This window comes from Malus sylvestris, chromosome 15 (assembly GCF_916048215.2).
Source record: "Malus sylvestris chromosome 15, drMalSylv7.2, whole genome shotgun sequence".
In the NCBI taxonomy this organism is placed as follows: Eukaryota; Viridiplantae; Streptophyta; class Magnoliopsida; order Rosales; family Rosaceae; genus Malus; species Malus sylvestris.
In genome coordinates this window covers 43,081,075-43,100,800 of record NC_062274.1, presented here as the reverse complement: position 1 = coordinate 43,100,800, position 19,726 = coordinate 43,081,075, and the positions used below count along the sequence as shown (strand labels likewise).

At 36.6% G+C, this 19,726-nt stretch overlaps 3 protein-coding genes and 1 pseudogene across 5 annotated transcripts; 2 read left to right on the top strand and 2 right to left on the bottom strand.

The window, feature by feature from the left end:
• Positions 1-1,810: 1,810 nt before the first annotated feature.
• On the bottom strand, positions 1,811-4,099 carry LOC126606011 (pentatricopeptide repeat-containing protein At4g18520, chloroplastic). Its single transcript, XM_050273470.1, has one exon. The coding sequence runs from the start codon at positions 4,084-4,086 to the stop codon at positions 2,044-2,046; it is 2,043 nt and encodes a 680-aa protein (XP_050129427.1). The 5' UTR covers positions 4,087-4,099; the 3' UTR covers positions 1,811-2,043.
• Positions 4,100-4,883: 784 nt separating this feature from the next.
• On the top strand, positions 4,884-9,856 carry LOC126602996 (uncharacterized protein At4g37920-like; annotated as a pseudogene).
• Positions 9,857-10,584: 728 nt separating this feature from the next.
• LOC126603862 (uncharacterized) lies at positions 10,585-16,027 on the top strand. 3 transcript variants are annotated; one of them, XM_050270862.1, is made up of 14 exons: positions 10,585-10,736; positions 11,039-11,154; positions 11,284-11,371; positions 12,060-12,159; positions 12,246-12,295; positions 12,408-12,479; positions 12,736-12,813; positions 13,072-13,196; positions 13,452-13,524; positions 14,002-14,063; positions 14,144-14,524; positions 14,828-14,930; positions 15,348-15,559; positions 15,857-16,027. In XM_050270862.1, the coding sequence occupies exons 2-13, from the start codon at positions 11,078-11,080 to the stop codon at positions 15,522-15,524; spliced, it is 1,386 nt and encodes a 461-aa protein (XP_050126819.1). In that variant the 5' UTR covers positions 10,585-10,736; positions 11,039-11,077; the 3' UTR covers positions 15,525-15,559; positions 15,857-16,027. The 3 variants fall into 3 exon arrangements, with proteins under 3 accessions (XP_050126819.1, XP_050126817.1, XP_050126818.1); XM_050270860.1 differs by having other exon boundaries at positions 12,246-12,319; XM_050270861.1 differs by lacking the exon at positions 10,585-10,736 and adding an exon at positions 10,750-10,881 and having other exon boundaries at positions 12,246-12,319.
• A 98-nt stretch (positions 16,028-16,125) lies between these two features.
• On the bottom strand, positions 16,126-18,250 carry LOC126603863 (uncharacterized). Its single transcript, XM_050270863.1, has 3 exons — positions 17,875-18,250; positions 17,463-17,650; positions 16,126-16,744 (listed from the first exon to the last, which is right to left on the bottom strand). The coding sequence occupies exons 1-3, from the start codon at positions 18,227-18,229 to the stop codon at positions 16,274-16,276; spliced, it is 1,014 nt and encodes a 337-aa protein (XP_050126820.1). The 5' UTR covers positions 18,230-18,250; the 3' UTR covers positions 16,126-16,273.
• Between the last annotated feature and the right edge of the window lie 1,476 nt (positions 18,251-19,726).

Genomic DNA, 19,726 nt, shown 5'->3' with positions numbered 1-19,726 from the left:
CTTCGAGTACACCTATGGTCGTTCGGACTCTAGATGATAAACGAGATCCCTTTCATCCAAAGGTAGATGAAGAAGAGATTTTGGAACCCAAAGTTCCTTACCTAAGTGCAATTGGGGCTTTATTGTACTTGGCTCAATGCATTAGACCCAACATCTCCTTCACTGTTAATTTATTGGCTAGATATAGTAATGTGCCCACATACAGGCACTGGAATGGTGTTAAAAACATTTTTCGCTACCTCAATGGTACGATGGATTTGGGCTTGTTCTATACCCACGAATCTTTAAGTGTTGCCTCCCCCTATGGTTCTCGAATTGATTCTTGCCTTGTTGGTTACGCATATGCTAGATATTTGTTTGACCCATATAGGGCACTTTCTCAAACAAACTATGTCTTTACCATTGGAGACACGGCTATATCTTGGAGGTTTACCAAGCAAAAGCTAGTTACGACTTCTTCAAACCATGCTAAGATTCTTGCCCTGCATGAAGCATCGAGTGAGTGCTTTTGGTTGAGAGTAGTCATGGAACATATTTGAAGTACTAATGGTCATACTTTTGTCGTTAACCTTCCTAGAACGATCTTTGAAGACAATGCAGCATGTACCGAGCAATTAAAGAAGGGATACATCAAGGGAGACAACACCAAGCATATAGTGCCGAAATTCTTTTACTCTCATCAGCAACAACAACATTAGAACATTGAAGTCAAGCAAATCCGTTTCTAGGACAACCTGGCCGATCTCTTCACCAAGTCATTGCCCAAGTCTACTTTTCAGAAGCTTGTCCAAGGAATCGGTATGCGTAAATTATCTGAGTTGAATCGCTTGTAGTTATCTTATTTAGAAGTTATGTCTAACTCAGGGGGAGTATCCAGAAGCATACTCACTTGATCTTAATGTACTATTTTTCCTACGATTAGGAGCATTTTCCCCCATTGGGTTTTTGCTACCTAATGAGGTTTTGATGAGGCACCCATCCTGAGATGATCATGCTCCGTTGAGTTCATTACTTTCGTCTTGTTTGACGTTTATTTTAGACATAATGCATACTTCTTACTTTTCTCCTTAGTCTATGGGTTTTTGCCCATGCCTTGGGTTTTACCATAGTGAGGTTTTGTGAGTTTTACTACCAATGCATACTTTCTTTATATTTGAGACTCGCGTTCACCCGTTGTGCCGATGACTTCATCAACTATTCTACCTTCTTTGCTGAAGATCTAATGCGATGGTTTGTTGAGTATTTACACACTCAAAGGGGAGTGTTGCAGTCATATTTAGAATATTAATGTGATTGTGTAAATCCTAGTAGATATAAGAATATCTCTTATATTCCTATTAGGAGTTGATTACCTATTAAGAGTTGTAATCCTAAAAGGGTAATGTGTTTGCCTATCCTACTACTATAAATAAAGGCACAATAGGGGTGATACAATACACACCTCAGAATTAAATCACTCTCTCTTCTCTCTTAATACCGCCAGCCCACTCTCTCTCTAATACCTTAGATTAGTTCAATCAAATAAGCCTACAACAGACAACTTAATAAAGCAAAATCTAACTTAAAATTCATGAATTATTAGAAAATCCATTTTCATGTTTTACTTTATTAACTTGTCAAATATTTTAAGATTTTAGATTGAAACTAATATGATCTTGTCGCTAATATACGTGGCTAATTAAACTGAACGTATATTTACATAAGCTACGTTCAGTTTTGCTACGTTCAGTTTTGCTACATTCTACATGCTAATTCCTCAACAGAGTTCAGTATTTCCAAGGGTCCGTAACGCAGTAACATTCTCCGACTCTGAACAAAATACGAGGACCGATACATAACTTGATTGGAAGTTACAATGCTGAATTATCCCTTCCTTTATATTAACGAGTATATGTGATCTCAATGAGGAGGTCGTGGCAATTTGATCTTGACATTGGCTTCCTCTTCCTCCTGTCAATTCAGTTTCATATATCTGGTCCGGGCAGGGAACCACATCTTAGACACAATTCAAGCTTAACCCGAAGTTCTTATCAGGCGATAGGATCAACTAGACCGTAGGCTACACTCCAAAGAAGGATCTATCTCCCATCCAAGATCTCCACATGCAGTAAGAACAGTGGAAAGGATGTAATCATCCACCTCAAAACCCTCTGCTCGCATACGGTACATGAGCTTCATAGCCTCTTGGCAGAGACCATTCGTTGCATAACCCACTATCATAGCCTTCCAAGAAACCAAATTACGTTCTGGCATGCTGTCAAAAACTTCAAATGCCTCTGTTATGTACCCACATTTTGCATACATATAAATCAGAGCGCTACCTACAAACACATTAGACATGGCAGGACTTTTGTTTGCAGAGGAGTGAATCAATTTCCCATGCAGAACAGTTTCCAGCTTAGCACATGCTTTCAAAGCAGATGAGTAAGTAAACGCGTTGGGCTCCACCCCGTCCTCCATCATTTCTTTCAAGAATTCAAGAGCTTCAGCCTCATGCCCAAGTTGTGTACAACCAGAAATGATTGCAGTCCATGAAACAACATCTCGTAAAGGCATTTGTTGGAGGACCCTTGTGGCATTGGAGTACTCTCCACACCTACAGTAGAACCACACTAGAGTACTTCCTAGGTGTAAGTTGGTTTTGAGTCTTTCGACCGAGTTCTTGACTATCTGTGCATGAACTTCTTTCCCCATCACCGAATTCCTAATCCCACCACAAGCTCTGAGGATGCTTACAATGGTCAAGTTGTTGACCAATATGTTCCTCCTCTTCATTACTTGAAAGAGGTATATGGCCTCCTCACTGAGGCCCTTCCGCGCATACCCTGCTATAATAGATGTCCATGTAACTGTGTTTCGGTTTCTCATTCCATCAAATACATTTCTCGAGTCTACCATCTCCCCACATTTTGCATACATATCAACTAGAGAAGTGTCTATGAAAATATCATTCTTGTAAATCTTCTTAACTATGGCACCATGCAACTGTCTCCCAAATCCTAATTCCTTCTCTTCCCCACAAGCCTTGAGAACACCACACACTGTAAACTCATTCGGAGAAAACCCATCACTCAACATCTGCGAGAACAGCGAAAAAGCCTCCTGTCCATGCCCTTGTTGCGAACATGCAGTGATCATAGTTGTCCAACAAACAACATCCCACTTCGGCATCTGATCAAATGCGCAGAAAGCACTCGCTAGCTCTCCGCACTGCGCATATAATTTAACAACGGCGCTGTCAACAATCAAGTTGCTCCAACCCCCTTTCAAAACACCACAATGAATTTGCTTCCCAAGCTCATAATCCCCTCTCTCACTACATAAATTTAACAAGCACACAAACATCTTACCATTCGGCACAACCCCATCATTGATAGCTTCCTCAAACAACCCCAAAGCCTCATCGTCAAAACCAAAGTTCAAGTACCCATTAATAATGGCGGTCCAAGAAACCACATTTCTCACAGTCATTTCATCAAACACCTTCCGGGCGTCCCCCAACTTCCCAAAAACCAAATACGCACACATCAAATTGTTGAAAACATACGTAACCGGGTTCGCCAAACACCTCAAAACAATCGCATGCAATCTCCTCACTTCTTTCAGACTGCGACATGACCGAAGCCAAAGAGCAAGCAAGTAGGGCCGTAAGCTTTGGCTCAGCGATTGATGAACCGAAAATTCAGCATCTGGGTTTTCGTGGGAGCTCGAATTCTGAAAATCTGACGCAGAAGATGAAGTTTCGCAAGAAAAACAGCGAAAATTTGATGAGGTTTTGAGATAATTAGGCTTTGAATTCGAATGCTTTGTGTGTTTTGGCGGTGGAATGGAGAGCAGAGAAGGTGTTTGATAAAGGCTGATACCAATACGTGGTGGCAAGAAAGTCGGCGAAAGCATTGCCTGTTTTGCAGGTTTGAAAAATCCCGCGAAAGCAAAGGAGAAGTCAGGCACAGAATCTGGGTCTGAGAGAGCTGGGCTCCGCTTCGCATTAAAAAACCAGTGTAGGTGGTGTAGCCGCCAGCTTTCAAAATATTCCCCTAATATTTGCTTTACCTTTTGTGTTACCCAAAAAATAACTTTGCACATGGATCTTCGGAGAAAAATAATTATGTTTAGATGCAGGTTGGATTTCTACCAATTCTCATCTCTTGACGATAAATTATTAAACCCACCAATGATATTTCTTTTTTTTTTTGAAGAAGAAAATTAATAGGAAAACTAATGAAAATGGTTTGAAAATTTTGAGTTTTAATGATAAGGATAAAATAAAGGATAAAGTGAATAGTATCATGATTGACTTTTTAGTGTAAAAATGTGGTTTTTCGTTAAAATGAACAGTATCAGAAGCTTTTCGTTAAAGTTTCCTAAATTAATTTAAAGAGAAGCCTCGATAACACTCAAAGCCTCAAGAATCAAACAAAAAAGTGTTCTTAGCTTGGGTAGGTACACATAGACCTGTAAACGGGTTGGGTTTATCGGGTTTGGGTCAAGTTCAATTCGATCCAGTAAGCTAACAGGTCATCCGAACCCGATCCGTTAAACTAATGGGTCACCCAAACCCGATCCATTTCACCTATTAACATTTTGTTTTTTAGCATTTCTATACAATTCAAAACTGGATGTATAAAAGGGTGCTGACAGTGAAAAGGGTACTAACTTGGATATAAAGTTCTGTGAGAGCTTGAGAATAAGAGAAGGGGCAAAAGAGAGAGAGTAGAGATGGAGAGTGAGACAGAGGGTGAGAGAGATAGAGAGTAGATGGGGAGAAAGAAAGAAGAAACATCAGCGCGAGGAAGATAAAGAAGGCTCTAGCCTCTCGGCCTGCTATAAAAATCATGAAAGAAATTTAAAAGTACTAACTGTGGATGATGTCTTCGAAGAGGATGGAGAGGAGGGTTGATCTGCAGATCACGGAGTGGGAGGTGCAGCGTAGGAGGAACTGGAACAGCTCGAGGGAGAAGATTTCTTGGGAGAGATGGTGGAGGGAGCGGAGGAGGGTCTGGTCGGAGAGCTTGGGCGATATGAAGGTCCCGTGTGGTTATAATTTATAACGGTATGAAGGTCCCGTGTGGTTATAATTTATAACCGGTGGTAACGGTTGATCCAAAGTGATCCGTTATTTAACGGGTTGTTAACGAGTACAATCGTTAGTGATCTGACCTGTTAAACATCTATCAAAATACTAGTATTAACGGATACGGTCTAAAATGTCAGGTCTACACACTCATCCCAAATATATAAATGAATACAATTGTGCTCAAGGGTGGTAATAATATCTGCTATGAGGTTTGCTTCCCTAAAAACATAATTTCATTCCACCAAATAAAAAATGAAGCAAGCCACTTAATATCATCATCGATGGTTCTCCCACCAACGCTATTGTTTTAGTAAAAAAAAAAAAAAATTACTTTTTCTGACAGAAAATTTTATTTTTTTGTTGGGGTGAAAGAAGGTTTGGGAAAAATATTTGAATTTGGTAAAGGGTTTTAATATTGAGAAGAGAAACATTGTTTAGTTTATTAGCGAAATAGTTATTTATTTAGTTTGTATCAATTATTGTTTCAAAATTTCAAGTTGCTTATCATTGATCTGGACAAGAGGATATGGAAGCCCCCTTGGCACCTCATCTCAATTATTGAAGACATTAAAATGGTTGGTTTCTAGGTTTCTCAATATTCAATGGTGGCATATTTCTAAAGAAGCTAATTTTGTGGTTGATAAGCTTGCTAATGATGGGATGTCCGTGTCTAACCCCCACTTTTAGGATTATTGCTTCCCTGCTTCCGCATTAGATGCTTTGAACCTTGATTGTATTGGAACATGTTGTTTTAGAGATATTTTTATTTAATAAAGTTATTTTCCATAATAAAAAAGTGCATTAATATTTGCATATGAGGTTTACTATTCCATTTCTTTATCCCACAATGTACTTTTGTCTTAAAATAAATTTGGTCTTCATCTCATTTTTAATTAATTTGATCACAAATTCTTTTTAACTTCACTAGAAAGGGCACGTCAAATTGAGAAATATACTCTTGCCAGATGTTTTTGTTTTGTTGTTAGGCTCAAAATTTCATCATTTTGTAATTCAGATAAAGTTAGTGTGTTTCAATAAAAGAGATTATAAAAGCAAACTAGAAAATAATAACTAAAAAAATCAAACGAAAGTAATAAGTGATGAATTATCGGTGATTAGAGTCTTTCTCTTTGACTCAATACATCTCGATTGAAACCATAACTCCTCTCCTTGTGTCGATTCGAATATCACTTGCAATAAAAATTAAATGAAGGTAAGGGAATGATTTCTTCTTTAATTTTGTCCAAAAATTGTTTTTGGGCGAATTTCCAACAATTTGAAAGTTATCAAAGAAACCTTTAAAAATAAATAAATAAATAATGTCACTAAACCCTGTTCATTGGCCTGAAAAGGTGTCACTGCAAACTCCTCCATGGTTTCCACCGCCACCCTCCAACCCTCCTGTTCTTTCCTACTCAGAGCCCCTAAAACCGCCACCAGAGACCGCGTCTCTTCTCTCTTCTCCATCAGAACCTCGCCGAAATCTATCTCCCTATCTTCTAGCATCACCTAAGGTATGAACTTTATCCGTTGTTTTATTTGATAATTACGTACTTGATTCTCCATTAGTGGGATTTTCATGAACTGTATTGGTAGTGTGCAAGTAATTGTCGTTTTAATCCCCCGTTTGGGGTTCCAAATTCACAATTTGAGCTTTTGGTTTGAGGGTTTTTGTTGCTGGTTTGAAGTCACTCTGCAACAGAGAGCTGCGTTGCTTTCGATTCTTCGTAAACTGGGTAATTTTAATTAGCACTAAGCATGCTAGTAATTGTGTTTCTGTGGTATCAAAAATTTTGTGTGTGTCATTTGTCAAATTAGGAAGTGAGAAAAATAAATATGTATATATTACGTGTCCGAAATCCGCTTAATATTACGATCTAGTGGTATTCATCTCTTCACTTGTAAGGAAGAGATCTTAGGTTCGATTCTTGCCTAAGGCGAATTTAAACCACATTATTACTAGTCCATTGTGGGGCTTAGCCCACTCACCACTCCTTTAGTGTAGATAATATCGTTTGTTCGAAAAGAAAAAAAAACTCATGTCCGAAAAGTATCAAAGAAATTGGGAAATATTGTGTTGGTTTCTTAGGAGGTACTGTTGTTGTATCTGTGTTGATGATGTTTGTTGCTGTTTTGAAGTTGATTTTAACAGATATCTGTTACTTCTGCTAGGTTGTGACTTGGTAGTTAAAAAACCAGTCAGGTTACGGTGGTCCTCTGTAGTTGCTGCCACGGTTGGTGATACAACTGCAGTGAAAAATAGTTGTTCTAGTGGACAAGAGTTGCCCGTTTCTGATCTTCTAATCCCACGTCGGTTGAAGATCAGTCCAACGGAAATGGTGAGGAAGGGGAAAAGAAAGGTGGTGTTGGGGGTTTAGATGACCACAAAATGATCCGAGTATGCGACAACCTTATTGAGGTTTTTTTGGTTGACAAGCCCACTCCAACTGACTGGAGAAGATTATTAGCTTTCAGCAAGGAATTGGACGATATCCAGCCTCATTTCTATAAGCAGTGTCAGGACCGTGCAGATACTGAGGATGATCCTGGAATGAAGCATGAGCTACTACGGCTTGGACGGAAATTGAAAGAGGTAGGTATTATAAACTGCTTAAGAGTGATACTATCGCACTTGTTACCTAAATGTCTTTTATTGAGATGTGGGTGAGTTAACCATGTCTTTGTTAAGACAATACTTGTTGGGAGTTAAGATTAAACGGATGTTTACAATTTCAGGACTGTTCACTTGTAGTGATGAAATTTATTATTAGTCTTTCCCTTTTAATGATGAGTATGAGGAATCGATCTGTTTGTGTTTGTTTTATTCAAGGGATGGTTAAATTTGTTTTGAGTTTGTTTGCTGCTAAATTGACAGTGTTGGGGTGCTACTCTTTCAAGGTTGATGAAGATGTGCAAAGACACAATGAATTTCTTTAAGTCGTTAGAGGGGCTCAATCAGAAATTAGTGAAATAGTTTCCAGGCGTCGCAAAGATTTCACTCAAGAATTTTTTGTGCATCTCCACACTGTTGCCGAATCCTATTACGACAATCCAACAGAGCAAACTGGTGAGACTATTTATCATTTAATTTTTCTAAAAAAGTGCAACCCATTAACAAATATTGGTATCATTTAATCACCATCTTCCTCCTTGCCTTCATCCATCATATACTTAGTATATTGTTAAAAGAGACAAATAATTGTCCTGTCTTCATTAGTAAGCATGTCACACATCTGTCCTAAATTCTAATCAGCAGTGTGGCTAAAATTTCGTAACCATTATATTGTGGGTAAAAATTGTTAAAGTTTCATTTTTGTATGACTAGCTTTGGCAAGTATTGGAAATAAGTGCTTGGCTGCTGTAAAAGCATATGATTCTGCAAAGCATTGAAGCACTGAATGCCGCAGAGTTGAAATTTCAAGATATGATCAACTCTCCTACTGTTGATGCCGCTTGTAGGAAGATCGATCACTTGGCTGAGAAAAATCAACTCGACTTAGCATTGGTGATGATGATCACAAAAGCTTGGTCAGCTGCCAAAGAGTTGAGCATGAGGTGAGATGATGGCTTGCCTCATAAATACTTGTCTCTCGTAATTTACATTTAAGCTGTCGCAACACTATTGTTACATATCAAAGGTGCAAGATCGATACAACTTACAAGTATCATTTTGACTACTTAGTGATAGAAGGGGGTCAACCTCTTCCATATACATGGATTCAGGCAATATAATAAAGTTGGACTCTCATGTAGATCTCTGCTATAGTTTACATTTTAGCATTAGGGTCATTGACGATCCTAGAATTATTTATATGAACAGTTTACGGAGACACATAGTCTACTTAATGGAATTATTTATCTGTGCCCCTCCAACGGAAAAGAACGAAGAAAAACAGAAGATAGACAATTTTTCATTTGTTTGGTGGTGTAATGCTTCTGCTAATTTTATTCTTTGTTTTAATAGGTAAAGGACGTACTTTATCATTTGTACATCACCGCAAGAGGTAATCTTCAGAGATTCATGCCAAAAGAAATTCGGATACTTAAGTGTCTTCTCACAATTGAGGATCCTGAGGAGCTTCTGGCTGCCTTACATGATCTATTTACCCCAGGAGAGGAACTTGAAGAGACGGATGTTGATAACCTTTTCACGTATGCATCAAGAACTCAATTACTCTTACTATTAAGTTCGTGGTATAGTAAGAAGTTTCATGGTTATCCTCGGATTTCAAAAGCTCATCTATGCTCTCCTTTTCTCTCCTTGCCATATTTTGTCAGAACCCCGTTGCAGCTGCACACCTGGATGAAGGCTATTGTGGATGCTTAACATTTCAGCCAGGAAGGCACTCTAATAAGGGAAGCAAGAGACCTCATGAATCCAAAGATCATTAAAAAAATGGAGGAGTTGAAGAAGTTAGTCGAAAACAAGTTCCTGTGACAAAGATCAATACTAATCTCCTTGGCCGTCCATTTATCTCAGATCAACTTTGGATATTCAAGAGAACCGTAGCCATGAATCTTCGGATTTTCTAAAGTTCCTGGTAGCATGAGCTACAAAGCTTTGAACTTCAAACGTCGAAATGATCTGTCAGCCTTATAGGTTAAACATGTTGTAGTTATGTCCTGGGATTTTGTAGTCTGATGTACACCAAGCCTTTTTTTCACTGTAAACAACACAGCCGTTAAATTATTGGCTCATTAGTGTGAAAATTAATCAATTGTAAGTCCTTCTCATCCTCCGTGCTAAATTAATTAACAGGAAGCCTTATTTCTCCACAATTGAATGCGCAATCTTGTTAATATGCTTTCACTTGCTGTCTTATGTTGTCAGATTATGAATTTTAACCTATTCACTTGACAAAAAGATATGCGAACTTTTGTTTTGGTCGAGTAAGTTATGGAGTTGAGACTACTTAAGTGGATCGACCTCCCAATAAGAAAGTTGACCTTGATTTCGTTTTTCGACAGTAACCAAGGATTGAGGTGGGTTGAGGATTTATCTCCGATGATATGTCGCTGGTTGGTTGTATTCCTAACTCATGTGGACCTGTTGTAGGTTCAAATGGGGTAATTTTTCAGCATGACTGTCATACATTTGTTTTATCAATCAATTTGTGTTATAGCACGTGCATTTATATTAATTTGAGTATTGTTTTTTATTCGATTTGTAATTGTATGTTGCCTTTGGTCATATTCATGTTGATCAATTTACCCTAAGTAATTGAGCCATGATTAAGATGTTCATAGTGTCCATTCGATTAATATTTTTGTGTGACATCACACCGTTCCTATCATCAGGGCTTTGCCAATTCACTCATGTTATGATGGTATCAATTATGTTGTTTACTCATATTGTAACTTGTCATAAAAAATCCCACGTGACTGACCGTAAAATATTTCTCCTTAGAGGTTTGGGCTCAAAAGGCGGGCCTTGGTATAACTGTAAAAACCCGGCCCATTTTATAGTTTCGTATTTTTTATTTTATTCTTTTCCATCTGCCAAACGCCCAGCGAGGCGTCGCCTTCTCATCAGTGATCAAATTATTACGATGAAGACGAAAAGAATCCCAAAAATTTCGACTTCACTTCAGATTACAGATTTTTGCGCGCAATTTCGAACCTCCGTCGTATAGATTGTACGCCGACGACTCAGCCGCCGGTAACTTTTCTTGCTGTGTTCCCTCTATTTTTTCGTGGATTTTCGATTGCCAACAGCTTGGAATTAAGAGGAAAAAAAACAAAAAACAAAATATGCAACTTCTAGGTTTCATTCACACAATTTTTTTTAGCTGAAATTTGAATTGGTATCTAATCTCTGCCTCAATTCTGTTCGATTATTTATTACTGTTCGTCTGTTCAAAATTTGGTATAAGAAATTTGAAGTCTTAACATGATTAGCAGTATATGAATCAATTTAGTTGAATTGGTGCTGAACGGATTTGGATGCTGATTTTTTTTCAGCAAACAACAAGGCGTAGGTTGATTCGCTGTTTCGGAGGGATGAACCGGAAATCTAGTTGTGCTATTTGTGAGAATTCAAATCTTGCTTCTATCTGTGCTGTTTGTGTGAATTACAGGTATGATATGTGAACTTTGACCCTTTTTCGAATTTATGGGTGATATTATGAACTTATTCGAATCATTATAGGGTAAATAAGTATAACAATTCTCTTTAATCGTCTTATAATTGTGCTTGCTGTTTTCAGATTAAATGAGTATAACAATTCGTTAAAGGTACTGAAGAGTCGTCGTGATTCATTGTATTCAAGATTGACTGAAGTGCTTGTCACAAAGGTGTGTATCTGTCTTGGAGCTTGGAAGAAACGAGGTTTCCCTTTCTTTTCTGTTGTTTCGTTTTGTTTTTGCATGCATTCAAATGGCCTGTATTCCACCAAATAGAATGATCAGCTAGAATCCTGTAAGTTAAGTAGAATGAAAATGGTTTTTCCCAAGATATTATCTTTTGTGTTCATGATATTATTTATGCAGTATAGTATTTGCAAATGCCCGTGGACTTTGACATGATTGAAATTCGAAAGTGTTCCATAGGGTCTCTATTTTATTCCAAGGGGAATATCAAATATTCTGAGGATGCAAAGATGGGTCATGGACTGTAAATAGGTTATGAGTAGGAATACGGTTTGTGACATGAAACCATTCCAGTATTACTTAAAAATTAAAATGATCATTTATTGTATAAAGATAAGGTTACTCATTCATCTTCGTTAAATAACTTAATCTTGAATAAATGTTGGGTAACCCATATATGTGAAATTTGTCCATTGTGATAAAAAGTCGTTGGGAAGTTCCATTTTGCTTCTTAGGTGTGTACACGAGTATATATTCTCTTGTTCTTTAACCTATTAATGTCACTTTTCCAGTAGACTATAGCATATGAAATCATCAGAGTTCTGTACAACTTATTTCCAAATTTAAGGCATCAGAATAGTTCACTTATACTGATGCTTTACACATACTTCAGGGTAAGGCCGATGATAAAATAAATTGGAGAGTGCTTCAAAATGAGAAGCTTGTGAGATTAAAGGAAAAGCTCCAGCTTAATAAAGAACAGCTTGTGCAAGGTTGGTTCCTCTTGTCAAATATTGTCTAAGCTGAATTTCATTGATGTATTTATATGAATTTGTGAGACTGACTGAGATGTTTACAGGGAAGGCTAAGATTGAGAAGACATCCTATGACCTCAAAGTCAAATATGGGGTGCTTGATTCGGCCCTCTCTGTGGTACCTCATGTTTTCGAATAATTTAGTATTTAACTCCATCAGACGATCTTTAAGATATATCTTGACTTCTAAGTTTTCCTATTTGCAGTTGGGAAAGAATCGTGTGGAGCAACTGGATAAGTTCTATCCTAACCTTATATGCACTCAGAACTTAGGGCATGTAAGTCATTTTAATACTCCTTAAACTATAATTACTTCTTTGATCTTTACTAATTAATGGAAATTAGTATAGCTTTCTTGTACAAGAATGCATGATGATAAATAACTATGTCTTTATTTTGATCCGTTTCACTTTGAAGTTATGCTGTCTTGATGGGCTTGAGATATATCTGTGATCTGTTATTTTTTCCTTCTCTTCTTGACATGTCTCTTATTTGAAAAATAATAATAATGCGTGTTGCATTCTCTGAATGCAGATGGCCATTACCTCGGAATGCCTTCATAAGCAGTCAGTAGTTATAAAACAAATATGCAAATTATTTCCCCAACGTCGGGTAAGCACTTTAAAAATAAATGTGTCTTGACTTATTTACACGACTTATAAGTTATGATCATAATTGTATTCTTTATTATGAACTCAATTTTTAATTATATTGATACACCTTGATGACCGTGTTAAGCTTTTGGCTGACTCTTATAAGTAGAATTATTGAGCACCCAATTTATTTATTTATTTTGAAAAAACAGCATTACTATAGTTTGGGGCTAGGGTTGTTAAATCTAAATTTTTTAATGTTCATTCTTTCATTTAGGTGATTGTAGATGAAAAGAAGAATGATGGATCTGGTGGTCTATATGATCAAATTTGCAATGCATGCTTACCAAGAGGGCTAGATCCACACTCAGTTCCATCAGAAGAGCTTGCTGCTTCCTTGGGGTAATCTCTATTTAAAGTTGTATATCCAGATAAGCTTTAAAGAAGGATGCTATTGTGGAACTTGATAATATTTAATTGCTATGTTATCTTACTGAGATTCATCACCTTTTCCTGGAAAATGTCTTTGTTCCTCTTGTTGTATTTGTTATGAAGTTAATGTTTTGTTATTAGTTAAATTATATCCAGTTGGATCATTTTTAGCTAAGGTGATATCACATTTTACACTGATAACCGATCGCTATGGTTGGAGAGCAGGTACATGGTTCAACTCCTGAATCTTGTTGTTCATAACTTAGCTGCTCCAGCACTTCATAACTCAGGTTTTGCGGTAAGTTCACCCTCCTGATTAACTTAAATATTCTTTGAAGACCATGGACAAAATGTTTGAGGGGTTTAAAAGTACTAATGATGGTTATAAAATATATCAAAAACGTTCTGGAAGTAATGGGGAACTTTGATATTTTACACTCACTGAAATTTTCTTGTATATAAAGTGAAGGTGATTTATGTGTCAAATTAAATTGTTCATATTGTTACCTTATAACATTTGTTTTTATTTTTCTCAATATTGGGAAAACTTTTGGTTCGGGAGGAAAGTATACCTTCATTGGGAACATCTTCCAGTGAAAGCATTTTTATATTTTATATTTTGGAGGTGCACTTTGCTTCTGGAGAGACATTTGAAGCTTCCTTAAAACCTGCCCGTTGAATCCTGCAAACCATATGTGCCAATAAGTTTTTTATGTAGTAGTTATGGATTAGTTATACCTGTGTTTTGTGCTAAATTTGGATTGTCTTACTTCAGGGTTCTTGCTCTCGGATATGGCAAAGAGATTCTTATTGGGATGCGTACCCTTCTTCTCGGAGGTACTTTGGCTAGATATATCAGATGACATGGCATAATTGGATTTCTCACCCTGTTGACTGACCAACTTATGTTATTGCAGCAATGAATATCCCCTCTTTATACCACGCCAAAATTATTGCTCCAGTAGCGGGGAAAATTCTTGGTCTGACAGGAGCTCAAGTAATAATTTTGGTGTTGCTTCAATAGAATCCGTGAGAAAACCACGTCTGGATTCTTCTGGTGGTAGCTTTAATTATTCTTCTGCTTCTGCACACAGTGTTGAAATGCACAAAGATTTGCAGAGAGGGATTTCACTTCTTAAGAAAAGTGTGGCATGCATTACAGCGTACTGTTATAACTCACTATGTTTAGATGTCCCTTCTGAGGTATCTACATTTGAAGCATTTGCTAAATTGTTGGCCACATTATCTTCTTCCAAGGAAGTTCATTCTGTGTTCTCGTTGAAAATGGCTTGCTCGAGGTACATTGTCCAATAGCTCCTTTCTTTGTGAAATATGTTGTGTGTTTTCATTTCAGTTTCATTGTGCAGAAATGAAGTAGTAACTGTTAACTTTAAAAAAATTTGGACAGACATGAAGTCCTGAACTTCTGAGAGAGTTTTTTCTTGCAAAGTAATAACTATTATCTAGTTTTAACAATTTTTAGATCTTTATTCCTGGACTTTAAATGGTTTTCTTAATACTCAATATCTTGTCAAGGAACTCTACGGGCGTGCCATGGATGGTATATAAACATTGATTAGAATTCCTCTTTTAACTTTCAGGTCATGTAAGCAAGTTAAACAATTAAACAAGTCTGTGTGGAATGTGAATTCTGCCATATCGTCAACCACTCTGTTGGATAGCGCACATGCAATGGCACTAATGGTATGTTTTTGGGCTAAAATCAGTTTCGTTAGGAGATGTTGGGTTCTTAGTTTATGTACTTTTTTTTCCTAATAAATCACGCCATTGGTTTACCCTATTAGTAGGACTTATGCTCTGTCGTGACTTTTGAAGGAATATCCGTTGTTCTCCTTTTTCTCACCTTTTCTTCACTATGGCCAGCTGCTGGCATATGCTACTGGGCAGCATGTTAATTGACATGATGTGATCCAAGTTCAAACAAGGGGCATATAAAGATAAACAATCATAGAATCCTTGATTGGTCCCTAAATCTGACGGGATACTTTAATACCTTGAAAGTCTATAATTGCTTTCGTAGGAATGATCTTGTTACATAGCTGTTCATTGGATACATAGATACCGTACTCGATTTTCATACATTTTTCTTTTGTTATGCAGAAAAACTTAAATGAAAACAACCTTCTTTGTTCCACTGAGTTGTCTGAAGAGAAGAATGAATCCCTTATTGAAGGATGGGATCTTGTGGAACATCCGACTTTTCCCCCTCCACCATCACAGTCCGAGGATATTGAGCATTGGACTCGAGCCATGATCATCGATGCTAAAAGAAAATGATTTGGTGCTACAATGGGGTCTATCCGCCGCTTTCTGTAAGTTCACCGCTTGAATATTTCTCTTCACAATTTATGCTTGGAACTCTTTGAATACTACCATTGTCACTGAAAAAAAGTCAAAAATCGGTCTAATTGTTCATACTTCAATCGAAACTAGTTAATATTGTATGTTTACTAATCACAACCAATATTATGTTCCTAATACTATTATATTTATGACAGTCTCTGTAGTTTTGTTTATAATCTGAAATTTTTTCTAGCTACCAATTTAATTTATGCATCCTTGAAATTTAACGTTTCTTCTGTTAATTTCTCTTTTTTCGGACCGGACAGGTAAATCAAGGTAGAGACTTGAACATCACGTAAGGCCGGCGGACCTTGCCGGGATCTGTAACACTCTTGCAGGGTTTTAATTTGGAATTAACTTTATTTAGCTTGTACATAGAAATAATCTGGTGGTTGTATATTCTTGTAAATTAATATAGATCGGCAGTTTTACTATTATTATTAGCTTTAGTTACTCTCTATCCTTGAGATTAATTATGCTATAATCCTTGAAATTAGCAGCCAATAAGATGTGATCAAATGAAATCCCGGGTCAATTATCTCTCTAAACTAAATATTATTGGAACAAAATGTGTACGAAATACAATAAAATTAGCTTAAAACAGTTCTGGCAACGGAGCCCTATGAAAAGAGTACAAAGTTTAACACCATTTGCAGAGTCGGTAAATTGGAAAAGTGCTGCTTTCACTTTTTCCTCTTCTTTGGGGGCTGAAGGGCCTCTTCCTCGTCCTCTTCTTCATCGTCCTCGGGTTCCTCCTCGTCCACAATTTCCTCCTCGTCCTTGACCTCGCCTTCATCATCGTCCTCGTCGTCCTCATCATCTTCATTGTCTTCATCTCCATCATCCTCGCCATCATCCTCATTGTCGTCGCGATTATTGCCATCTTCCTCCTCTTCACCATCTTCGCCTACTTCGCCTACTTCGCCATCCTCTCCTCCGGGCCCGGCTTTGGAGTTGTTGCTTTTCCCATTAGGGTTGTTCCCAGCGCCTCCATCTTCCGAAGATAGCTCCTCTTCAGTGTCTCCAAAGCCACCGTCATTGTTCTTCTCTTCGTCTCCATCTTCGTCCCCATCAACTGCTTCGGAGTTGGAATGCTCACTCTCATTGTCTCCATGACTTTTCTGTCCACAAGTTGCTGAGAGCACGAAAGGATCCTGAAACCAAAGGACCACAGGAGTTCTTAAAAGGTTATATTTTGCTACCCAATACCTACAACAAAATGTAAATAATATGACTAAGTAGTCTTCGGTCTAGTGATATTTTTTTTTAAGAATATAACAATTAATGGAGTTGAATATCATCAATTAATGATCACTGACGGAGTTTGAATCCAAACGATCATGCAAAGGCTTAATATCTTTCCACCACTTGAAAAATACCACTCGATGCGGACAGGCAAAAATTAACCAAAAATGATTTGTGATGTACAAATAATCCTAATTTAGATTTTCTTTATTTTTCTTGTTTGTTTGGAAAGGGGAATTTTAACATATATTACAGGTGGCAAAGATTTTCCAAATCCAAACTGACATGACAGGTGATGAGATAAATATCTGATGAACTACAAGAAAAAAATAAATATTTTATTTTATTTTATATTTTAAACAATCAAATAAACTTGTACGAGGACTGTTGACTGGCAAAACAAAACAAACGACACACACAGAATATCCTATCATCATATTCTTCGCAATAATATTTAATAAATAATGAATATTTTCAACAAAATCAATAAATAATGATAAATTGCAGTAGTAATTAAACATTTTTGAGGAAAAATCAGAGGAAACTGGAAAGCAGATTTTTATGTAATTTCGAATTAAAAAAAAATATAACGAAGAAGAAGAAAAAAGCTAAAACTGGACTACTCACCTGAGCGAAAGAAAGCAAGGCAGAGGCGGTGAGCAGATTAGCAAGAAGAGCATCCCAGGCGCACGTTAGCAGCAAGAGCTGACCAAACGTAGCTTCGACTAGTTGAACGACAGCAGCACCACCACTACTCGTCGAAGTACGCCTTTTGGTCTCCATTTGTACGGACTCGACGACGTACGCAGAACGCCCTGTCAAGTCAGACAACGATCCAGACAGACCGTCAGATCTATTCCCCCTCTCGGCCCCACCGTTAGATCCGCCAGTAAAATTACAACTTTTTCACTAATTTTAAATTTATAGTAGAAGAAAAATAAAATAAAATAAACTGTAATAATAACAATAGCAGGCAGCCGGAGAGTTTCCGGGAAAACTAGGAAGGGAAGAAAACGACGACGTCGGAGAGAGTGGTTACCTGAAGAGAGCTGAGAGCTAGCGAAGTTTGAAGCAGCTGGTACTGAAAGCTTTGGTTGTCTTAGAGAGAGAGAGAGAGAGAGAGAGATCTGAGAGTTGTGAAGCTTGGTCGTCAGCTGTTGTGGTTTGGTGAGAGAGTGAGTTGTTTGTTCTAAAGCATCAGGAAGCTTTGCGTAGGAATGGCTTTCATTTTGAACCGTTGGATTGTGATCCTGGGGAGAAAGGTTCTTTCTCTCTCTCTCTGTGTTTCTTAGAGAGGTGGGTGGGGTGGAGAGAGAGAGAGAGAGAATGAGCTTAAAGTTGGAAATGAATGAAGTACGGTCAATGGGGCAGCATGGGCAGTGATACAGTGCCATGCTTCGGCTGCCCGAAGAGCAGTCAGACTTCCTATATAATAACTTTTTCTTTTGTAGTTGTTTTTATTTTATATCGTCAAGTCAACATTTGTCGTTTATAAAATTTGAACTTGGATATTTTTTATTAGAGTTGGGGCGTTGTGACAGTAAATCAAATGATCATGATTGGTGGACAAAAGTAAATACTTTGAGCATATAATAACAGAGAAACACAATATAAGTTCTACATGTACACAATAGTGTTTCCGATCATCTTTATTATTCGGTTAAGTGTTTACTGCGTTAGCGAAGCATGAAGACTTTCCTCCTTCCGAAGAATGAGCAAAGTATTGGCCTTTAAAAGGAGAAATATTTAATTATGAGGGAACTTATAACTCCAATATGAGCCCTACCGCAATGTACTATACAAATTATTATTTTTAATAGTGAATTTCTTCATATAAAATGAGAGATTTTTTATGCTGTCTCTAACTATGAATACCTTGTTGGTTTTCAATTTTTGATCGAAGTCCCTAAAATTAATGTGATAATTTATTTATATGTATGTTACTATATTTTTTAAATTAAAAATAAAAAATTTTAGTTGTTTATATAAATGAGATTTTAAATAAAAACCCATAATTTGTGGGATTAAAAATATTAAAATATAAATATAATATTGTGTGTGTGTGTGTATAAACATGGGTATTCATCAAAATTAACCAAAAAATTATTGTATCAAAACATGGTACATTCTTCAAAATCACAAAAAAAGAAAAAGATATTAGGCTTAATAACATTAGTAAATTTCTCTCGATTAAACTTGACATGGATACATTTTAAAATCAAAGAGAAAAGAATGTACCATATAAGTTTAAAAATGGATTAGAAAAAAATTGAATAGATTTTATATATAAAAAAAAGGTACATTTTACATATAACAAATTGATATATTTAAGAATGAGTACATTTTAAGATTAAAATTTTGAAAAAAAATGACATGAATGGGTACATATAATTAGCATGGGTACATTTGGCAAAATAAAAAATGGGTACAAATAAATTTAAAAAAAAATATGGGTACAAATACAAACAAAACTTTAACAACTATGGGCATAAAAAGAAATTAATATATGGGTACAAATTAAAACTGAAAAGAAAATTGGTACAAATTAAAAAAGGGTTGCAAATTAAAAATGGGTACAAACTAAAACTAAAAATATATGATAAAAAATTTAGTCATAAATATAAATATACTAATTGTAACATTTTTAACATTAAATGAATATATTTAGAAATATAAAAAAAATTAATTATTGAAAAAATTAATGATGTTATTAATACCCAAGGACCTTGTTCAAAAATTGAAAAGGAATATGATTTTAATCAATGGAGTAGTAAAGAAGGATGAGAACCTAATTTCTCCAAAATCAAAATATCATCATAGGATAAATGTGGTACAAGTTTACGTTCTAAAATGTGCTAGATGCTAATAAGGCAGCGGAGTAAGGGTCTAGC

Coding starts and splice junctions, on each gene's coding strand:
- LOC126606011 (XM_050273470.1), bottom strand. CDS start 4,086: ATGTGCAAAGTTATTTTTTGGGTAACACAAAAGGTAAAGCAAATATTA.
- LOC126603862 (XM_050270860.1), top strand. CDS start 11,078: ATGAACCGGAAATCTAGTTGTGCTATTTGTGAGAATTCAAATCTTGCT. Junction 11,372..12,059: donor CTGAAGTGCTTGTCACAAAG/GTGTGTATCTGT, acceptor CACATACTTCAG/GGTAAGGCCGATGATAAAAT. Junction 12,814..13,071: donor AATTATTTCCCCAACGTCGG/GTAAGCACTTTA, acceptor TCTTTCATTTAG/GTGATTGTAGATGAAAAGAA.
- LOC126603863 (XM_050270863.1), bottom strand. CDS start 18,229: ATGGCACTGTATCACTGCCCATGCTGCCCCATTGACCGTACTTCATTC. Junction 17,651..17,874: donor TAGCTCTCAGCTCTCTTCAG/GTAACCACTCTC, acceptor CTGACTTGACAG/GGCGTTCTGCGTACGTCGTC. Junction 16,745..17,462: donor CCTTGCTTTCTTTCGCTCAG/GTGAGTAGTCCA, acceptor CTTTGGTTTCAG/GATCCTTTCGTGCTCTCAGC.